Below are 9,648 nucleotides of genomic sequence, written 5' to 3' on the forward strand. Positions count from 1 at the left end.
CGACAAAACTGCTCCTGCGGATATTGTGACAAATCACCGTCAAGTACGTTTCAAATCAATTATAAACTGTTAAATATATATACCGTTTATTCCGTTAACTTGGATTCCACGTTTATTCAACAATACGAACTGTAATTGTTTATTTCTATGAATTGAACTGAGAATTCTACTTTCGTTTTTGACTTGATATTATTATTGCATTGAACAATCATATATTTCTTTCGTACATATTGTAAAATATTGTATTTTTATTTCTTTCAGTTTACCAAACATTACACACTCTGTAAAACTCCTGTATCATTTCTGGTGGAATTATAATCTACAAGCTTCACACACAAGTTGTTATTCTTTATAATTTGCCGAGATTGCGATACAATCCCATGGTTATACTAGCTGAGTCAGGCTCAGCATAGTAAATTGACGACAACCTGTCTTTACATATCCAGACAAGGAACGACAACGTAGCAACTTACATACCTTTACACTGACAGTGGACTACATATCTTGTGTATACTCGACAGCAACCTAACAACGTTGAGTCAACATGGATCCCAGTCATGAGGAACAACAAGAAGAGATACAGACCCCAGAGGGAAAGGTTCCAGATTTAGAACTATTACAAAATCCATCTAATACAATCCAGGCAGATGAAAATCCCGAGGCAAGGCGAGTTCGTGACCTCACGGAAAAAGGACAAGGAGATTTCACCGAAAAACGTGACAAGTTCTGTCAGGAACTAGAGGCTCTCTGGGCAGACATTGAATCCCAGTTATTGGAAGTAACAGCGCCCCCTAACGATCTCCAGCAACTCCTAACAGTCCAAGACAAACTTGTTAAAGCCTGCAATAATTATCGTAGGCTCACAGATGAATACCTAGAATTTCTGAAAAGGACCAGAACATTGGAGAGTCAAAAAGAAATTGATGCATGTAAACTCTCTTTGGATTTACGTCTGTCCAAAGTGGAACTTGTTATGGAAAAACTACACAAGCATCGCCTCGCCCTAACAAAGGCCAAATCCACTAAAACAAAGACCTCAAAAGGTAAGAAAACCTCACGCAGTGGTAGCTCTAACGTGTCAGACATGTCAAGCCTAGCACGGAGAAAGCGTGCCAAGGCAGAGGCTGCCATGTCTAAAATAGCCTTTGTAGAAAAACATGCCATTATCCTACAACAGGAAGCAATGTTAGAGGAACAAGCCCTGTTCAGACAAATTGAAATGGAACAGGAAGCAGCACACAAAAAGGCAAAAATGGAACAAGAAGTCGCTCAGGAGGCCGCACAGAGAACAGTTCAGTTAGAACAAGAGGCTATGCGCAGGAAGGCTCAAATGCAACAAGAAGCCGCACGAGTAAGCCGAGATAAGGCCCAACTTAAAGCCAAATTTGACCTTCTTGAAGCACAGAGAGAAGCTGCAGCCGCAGAAGCCGAGGCTCGTATCCTGGAATACGATGATAGCCAACTAGCGAACTACCTGACGAAAAGGAAGACCCGCTCCAGCGTGTGCAAGATTTTGTCAACAAACTTCCTGTATCAACAGCTTTGAAGGAAGTAACAGCACCTCAAAAGAAAAGGCAATTTCCTGTTAAAATTGAGCTGAGCCACGAAGCACCAGCGTTCGTGCCGTCCGCGGCACTGAACTTGCTGTCACAGACATCTGCTGTCTTACCTTCCGATTCTAAGTCACCGGAAGTTACCTTTATCCCAGATCTGGGATTAGTAACCGGCATACAAAGACTAGGCCTTTCAGATGAGAGCCCTACTGAACACCAAAAGCAGGGTGTTAAAGAAACGATCCCTGTCTTACGCCCAAAACAAGACTTTATAGAAGAGATCCCTGTTTCACACCAAAAACAAGGCATAATAGAAGAGATCCCTGTTGCACACCAGCAACAAATCAACCTCACATCGGAGATAACTAGATTCCTCTTACGTAAGGACCTGCTTTTTTCCCGGTTAACGAGCTTTAACGATCGGGCAGAATCCTTCCATACTTGGAAAGCAAGCTTCAAGAATGTGACTGATGAGTTACAAGTCTCTGACTCAGAACAGATCGATTTACTGATCAAGTGGCTCGGTCCAGAGTCTGCTAAACACGCCATTAGCATAAGAGCGTCGAACGCCAATAATCCTACCATAGGGATACAGAGATTATGGAAGAGGCTTGACGAGCGGTATGGTGCTCCAGAAATGTTGGAAGCCTCTCTCATGAGTAAACTTGCCAAATTCCCTACCTTAACAAATAAGGACAACACACGTCTCTACGAACTATCTGACATTCTATCAGAAATAGAATATCACAAGGAAAATCCCAAGCTGGGATGTTTGCTAGGATATTTTGACTCCTCATCTGGGATTAATCCTATTGTTGAAAAGTTACCGTACGGACTCCAAGAAAAGTGGACAACAAGGGCTACAAGATACAAGTCCAAATATGAAGTTGCCTTTCCACCTTTCACAGAATTCTCTGCCTTCATCAGGGAAATAAGTAAAACAAAGAATGATCCTGGGTTCATCTTTGGGTCAAAAGCCACACCAAATACAAAAGGTGCTGCGCCAAGGTCTACGTCTTACCCTAGGACTAAAGTTGGTGCTCATAAATTTAAAACAGCAGTTGAGCAGCAATCTGGAGACGCCAGCAAACAAGGTCTTTGTATTCTGCACAATACAAAACATTCCTTAAATGAATGTCGAGCGTTCCGAGCCAAGTCAATAGAGGAACGCAAAGGTCTTTTAAAAGAAAACAATGTATGTTACAAGTGTTGTGATTCTACCACACATAGAAGCCGGGATTGCAATGCAAGCATAAGTTGTAAAGAATGTGGAAGTAAACAACACACTACCGCACTTCACATCACTAGACCACAGCAACCTGCAAGTTCACAGTCTAGATCGCCTAAGCAAGCCTACGGCGGGGAGCCTATAGAATCGGCTGAAACTAAGGCAACCTCAGTTAACTCTACCTGTACTGAGATCTGCAAAGATACATATAGTGGAAAATCTTGTGCTAAAATACTTCCTGTGAATGTTTATCACAAAGATAACCAGTACAAAGTTATTCGCATGTACGCCATCATTGATGACCAAAGCAACCGGTCACTGGCATCGCCCGAATTCTTTAATCTTTTCGACGTCAAAGATAAACCAGAAAACTATACTTTATCAACATGCTCCGGCAAAGTAGTCACTTCCGGCAAAAGAGGAAGAGGTTTCGTCATGGAATCAATCAATGGTAATGACAAGTTTGACCTTCCCGTACTGATTGAATGTGATCATATTCCCAATAATAGGGACGAAATACCTACTCCTGAAGTAACAATGCACCACCCTCATTTAAAAGAACTTAGAGGTAGCATTCCACCAATAGAGGAAAATTGCCAAATTCTTCTCTTAATTGGCAGAGACCTTATAGAGGCACACCATGTCCTCGATCAGCGCATAGGACCACCCAGAACTCCATATGCACAACAATTGAAACTTGGTTGGGTAGTGATAGGAGAAACCTGCATTAACAAGCAGCATGTTCCTCTTGAGTTAAATGTCAAAATAACCAATATTTTGCCTACAGGACAACCTTCAACCTTTCAACCATGCACAAGCAAGTTTGACATCCGGGAAAACTACACAGACCCCGTAACGAAAGACCTACAATCGCCACTCTGAAAAAACAAGAGACGATGACAAGCCTGGACAGTCATATGAGGACAAAATGTTCATGAAGCAGATGGACAACGAATTTGTAAGAGACTCGGAAGGAAGTTGGGTAGCACCGTTGCCGTTCCGAGTGCCAAGACAGCCATTGCCAAGCAACAGACAACAAGCTCTTCATCGTGCTAATATGTTAGACATCAGTTTGAATAGAAACCCAGTTAAGCGGGAACACTTTCTTACTTTTATGAGTAAAATCCTAGACAATAATCATGCAGAGTCTGCTCCACCATTGCACGAACATGAGGAGTGCTGGTATTTGCCATTGTTTGGTGTTTATCATCCGAAGAAACCCGATCAGATAAGAGGTGTATTTGATTCTTCCGCCAAATGTAACGGAGTTTCACTTAACAGCGTCCTGCTTACAGGTCCAGACTTGACCAACGATCTCTTGGGCGTACTGCTGCGTTTCAGGAAAGAAATGGTCGCAGTAACTGCAGATGTTCAACATATGTTTCACTGCTTTGTTGTCAGAAAAGACCACCGAAATTATCTGAGATTTTTATGGCATAAAGACAATGACCTACAGAAGAACCTTGTCGAATACCGCATGAGAGTTCATGTTTTCGGGAATAGTCCGTCACCTGCTGTTGCTACGCTTGGACTCAGAAAAGCAGCTCAAGCATCAGAACAAGAGTTTGGTAGTCACGTGACTAGCTTTGTTACAAGAGACTTCTATGTCGACGACGGTCTTACGTCATGTCCCACTAAAGAGGAAGCTGTTAAGCTCATGAAGGACACACAGCAAGCATTAGCAAGATATGGAAACTTACGCCTTCACAAGTTTGCCTCTAATTGTGCGGAAGTTATGTCTGCATTTCATGCCAGTGATTTGGCTTCAAATCTTAAAGATCTAGATTTAGAATGCGACAGCAAACCCCTACAACGTAGTCTTGGTCTCAGCTGGGACGTAAACACCGATAACTTCTTATTTCAATTATCATCAGAAAACAAACCGATCACTCGGAGAGGAATTTTATCAACGATAAACAGTCTCTACGATCCTCTGGGATTCTTGGCTCCGGTGATTATACAAGGGAAACTCCTATTAAGGAAAATAGTATCAGAAACCGTCGATTGGGACCAACCTCTCACTGATGAGACAGCAGATGAGTGGAAATCTTGGAGAGATACTCTAAAAGCTATCGAAACACTGCGCATTCCACGTACCTACGTGCCGTATCTCAGTAAAACCGCCACAAAGGAGCTACATGTTTTCTCTGATGCATCAGAAAAAGCCATAGCAGCTGTTGCATATCTACGCACGACCGACAGTAGTGGAGAACCAAACATAGGTTTCATTCTTGGGAAAGCTAAAGTTGCACCTACAAGTGGTCATACTATTCCACGTCTTGAACTATCTGCTGCAGTATTAGCAGTCGAGATAACACAGACCATCATGGATAATTTAGATTTACATATAGACACTGTAAAATTCTACACAGACAGTAAAGTAGTCCTAGGCTACATCAGTAACGAGACAAGAAGGTTCTTCATCTATGTCGCCAATCGAGTAGAGAAAATAAGAAAATTTAGCTCTCCAAGTCAATGGAATTATGTACCAACTCACTGTAATCCCGCAGACTCGGGAACAAGGTCCGTACCAGCCCATGAAATTCACAGCAGCGAATGGTTATTAGGACCAAAACAACTTCTTTCCTCAGAACAGAAGAATTCTGAGGATATATACCAGCTAATAGATCCAGAAGAAGATGGAGAAATCCGTGCAACTGTTAATGTTGCAAAAACATTTTCCACACCTGAGCATAAAGGTATCGGAACTGATAGATTCAATCGATTCTCCAACTGGACATCACTTGTGCGAGCGATAGCCTTTTTGGAACGTTTCTCTCGTTTACACGGGTCAAAACAGGCATCATCAGTGACTTCTGTGGATAGTTTTTCAAATGCCGAAAATTTCATCTTAATATCTGCACAACAGGAAGTTTATGGAGATGAAATAGATTGTATAAAACGTCAGGAACAAATTAATAAGCGGAGCCCGATAGCTAACCTCAATCCGTTTTTGGATGAACGAGGACTATTACGAGTTGGAGGACGTATTGTAAAATCGGACTTGAACCTCCATGAAAAGAAACCATTGATCGTCCCTGGACGCAATCATGTAGCAACATTATTAGTTCGACACTACCACAACAAGATAAAACATCAAGGTCGCCATTTCACAGATGGAGCGATTCGATCCGCAGGATTTTGGATCGTAGGAGCAAAACGCTTAATCTCATCTATTATTCACAAATGTGTGACATGCCGCAAACTCAGAGGAAAAACTGAGTATCAAATCATGTCTGATTTGCCAGAGGACCGTCTTGAACCTTCACCTCCGTTTACTAACGTTGGAATAGACACCTTTGGACCCTGGACAATTATTTCACGTAAAACACGTGGTGGATACGCCAACTCAAAACGTTGGGCAATTTTATTCACATGCTTAGTGACAAGAGCTATTCACATCGAATTAATCGAGGAAATGAGTTCTTCGGCCTTCATAAACGCTGTCAGGAGATTCGCCGCTATAAGAGGCCAAGTAAAGATTTTCCGATCTGACCGTGGAATAAACTTTATTGGCGCAATCGACGATTTAAAGATTGACTCAATCAACGTTGAAGATGGACCCTTCAAGAACTTTCTGTACAATTCTGGTACAACTTGGATCTTCAATGCGCCGCATTCGTCCCACATGGGTGGAGCCTGGGAAAGAATGATTGGTATCACCAGAAGAATTCTTGATTCTATGCTTCTAAACGCAGCCGGAAGAAGCCTTACACATGACGTGCTGAACACACTAATGGCAGAAGTTTCAGCAATAGTGAACTCTAGACCTCTGGTACCGGTATCAACAGATCCAGAGAATCCGTTAATATTAACTCCGGCTATGTTATTGACACAGAAAACCGACTACGTTTTCACTTCAGACCATCTTGGGGAATTCGACAAACGAGATCTCTGTCTTGCCGAATGGAGACGAGTACAGGCTCTGGCCAGTGTTTTCTGGTCCCGTTGGAGGAAGGAATACCTGCCGTTACTACAACAACGACGAAAATGGACCGAAGATCGCCGTGATCTCATCGAAGGAGACGTCATTCTTCTTAAGGACAAAAACATTTGCCGTACCCAATGGCCCGTTGGAATTATAGTGAACTCATTTAAAAGTTCAGACGAACATGTCCGAAAAGCAGAAGTGCGAGTTATCGTTAATGGAAAAGCCACAACCTACACACGCCCTATCGTGGACATGATTCTTCTCATAGAGAACTCTCCTGTGTAAATATATGTATATATCTCTGGATTTATATAGTGACATTCATATGTGTTATATCTTATGGAATAATAGTGATATCAGGTAGATTTCAGACGGGGAGTATTCTGGATCATATCCGCAATTATATTCACTGTATAGTCTATCTGATTGGATTTTTAGACATCCGCATTTTCCGGAAATAATCTGGACTTCTCCGTATTTTCACTAGTGCTTACTTTCTCTTCCTCACCGGTCTATTGCAAATGGATGCCACGACAAAACTGCTCCTGCGGATATTGTGACAAATCACCGTCAAGTACGTTTCAAATCAATTATAAACTGTTAAATATATATACCGTTAATTCCGTTAACTTGGATTCCACGTTTATTCAACAATACGAACTGTAATTGTTTATTTCTATGAATTGAACTGAGAATTCTACTTTCGTTTTTGACTTGATATTATTATTGCATTAAACATTCATATATTTCTTTCGTACATATTGTAAAATATTGTATTTTTATTTCTTTCAGTTTACCAAACATTACACACTCTGTAAAACTCCTGTATCATTTCTGGTGGAATTATAATCTACAAGCTTCACACGCAAGTTGTTATTCTTTATAATTTGCCGAGATTGCGATACAATCCCATGGTTATACTAGCTGAGACAGGCTCAGCATAAAGGTTATATTTGCTTCCTGGAGTTGAAAGCAAACTGTATTCAAACTTTATCATTGCTTCAAATACGAAAGTATGAACAGTTTTTCATTTAATGGCGTCAATACTGATGCAGAAGTTACTTAGAAAATGCAAGTCAGACTCATCGAAATTAAATATGTTCTTTATCTTGTCACCAGAAAACAAATTTTGTGCTATCATACAAATTGTGTATTTTTTTAATAAAAATTATGTCCATCGATAAATGCAATAGTCATATCAAACTGAGTTTTTTGGATTACAACTATACAAATGTAACTATTTGAGATGTTCTTAATGTGCGTAAATCAATCAAACTAGAAAATAAGTTATCCAACAATATAAATAAAATAAAATTAACGGTACCAATTTTCTTGCACCAGTTGCGCCTTTCGACAATACAGGTCTCTTCAGTGATGCTCGTGGCCAAAACATTTTAAAATCCAAAGCTTATATAAAAGATGAAGAGCTATAATCCAAAAGGTCCAAAAAGTATAGCCAAATCCATTAAAGGAATCAGAGCTTTACATGAGGGAGATACATTCCTTAATTTATAATAATTTCTAATATTTTGTAACAGCAAATTTTAATAACACAAAAATCCGTATTTTCAGGCCAGTACCGAAGTACTGGCTACTGGGCTGGTGATACCCTCGGGGACTAATAGTCCACCAGCAGAGGCATCGACCCAGTGGTAGTAATACAATTAACGGTACCAATTTTCTTGCACCAGATGCGCATTTCGACAATACATGTCTCTTCAGTGATGTTCGTGGCCAAAACATTTAAAAATCCAAAGCTTATATAAAAGATGAAGAGCTATAATCCAAAAGGTCCAAAAAGTATAGCCAAATCCATGAACGGAATCAGAGCTTTACATGAGGGAGATACATTCCTTAATTTATAATAATTTCTAATATTTTGTAACAGCAAATTTTAATAACACAAAAATCCGTATTTTCATGCCAGTACCGAAGTACTGGCTACTGGGCTGGTGATACCCTCGGGGACTAATAGTCCACCAGCAGAGGCATCGACCCAGTGGTAGTAATACAATTAACGGTACCAATTTTCTTGCACCAGATGCGCATTTCGACAATACATGTCTCTTCAGTGATGTTCGTGGCCAAAACATTTAAAAATCCAAAGCTTATATAAAAGATGAAGAGCTATAATCCAAAAGGTCCAAAAAGTATAGCCAAATCCATGAACGGAATCAGAGCTTTACATGAGGGAGATACATTCCTTAATTTATAATAATTTCTAATATTTTGTAACAGCAAATTTTAATAACACAAAAATCCGTATTTTCATGCCAGTACCGAAGTACTGGCTACTGGGCTGGTGATACCCTCGGGGACTAATAGTCCACCAGCAGAGGCATCGACCCAGTGGTAGTAATACAATTAACGGTACCAATTTTCTTGCACCAGATGCGCATTTCGACAATACATGTCTCTTCAGTGATGTTCGTGGCCAAAACATTTGAAAATCCAAAGCTTATATAAAAGATGAAGAGCTATAATCCAAAAGGTCCAAAAAGTATAGCCAAATCCATGAACGGAATCAGAGCTTTACATGAGGGAGATACATTCCTTATTTTATAATAATTTCTAATATTTAAACATATATTTCTAAACATGTACAATACCTGTGCACCCTGGTTTACACTTCACTTCATCCTGAGAAGAAAATGAAATTAAGTTGCATTGCAAGATAACTATTTTTTTACATCATTTCGGTACATACGTATAAACATATATACAGAAAACTATTCGTTTTACCCTCAAATGGATGGGATTAAAATTAAAAAACGATCGTCAAATTTAAAAAACTTGTTTTGTATTAGCATATATCAGTGTATATACCGTTTGAAATTAAGAATTAATCCTTTCCGTATTTTAATTGGTTTTCGGGGATAAATACATTTATAAACTTTTCATTTTTAAATTTGTATCTATTTAACAGGCATGACAGA

The 9,648-nt window shown here is 39.9% G+C and overlaps 1 protein-coding gene across 1 annotated transcript; it reads left to right on the top strand.

Annotated features, from left to right (window-relative positions):
- Positions 1-5,779: 5,779 nt before the first annotated feature.
- Positions 5,780-7,592, top strand: LOC134694835 (uncharacterized). Its single transcript, XM_063555903.1, has 2 exons — positions 5,780-7,286; positions 7,505-7,592. Exon 1 carries the CDS (start codon positions 6,014-6,016, stop codon positions 6,995-6,997), a length of 984 nt encoding a protein of 327 aa, XP_063411973.1. The 5' UTR covers positions 5,780-6,013; the 3' UTR covers positions 6,998-7,286; positions 7,505-7,592.
- The last annotated feature ends 2,056 nt before the right edge of the window (positions 7,593-9,648 follow it).

This window comes from Mytilus trossulus, chromosome 13, assembly GCF_036588685.1.
Source record: "Mytilus trossulus isolate FHL-02 chromosome 13, PNRI_Mtr1.1.1.hap1, whole genome shotgun sequence".
Classification (NCBI taxonomy): Eukaryota; Metazoa; Mollusca; class Bivalvia; order Mytilida; family Mytilidae; genus Mytilus; species Mytilus trossulus.

What these genes read in the sequence shown, in the direction of transcription:
- LOC134694835 (XM_063555903.1), top strand. Translation starts at nt 6,014, where the DNA reads ATGTCTGATTTGCCAGAGGACCGTCTTGAACCTTCACCTCCGTTTACT.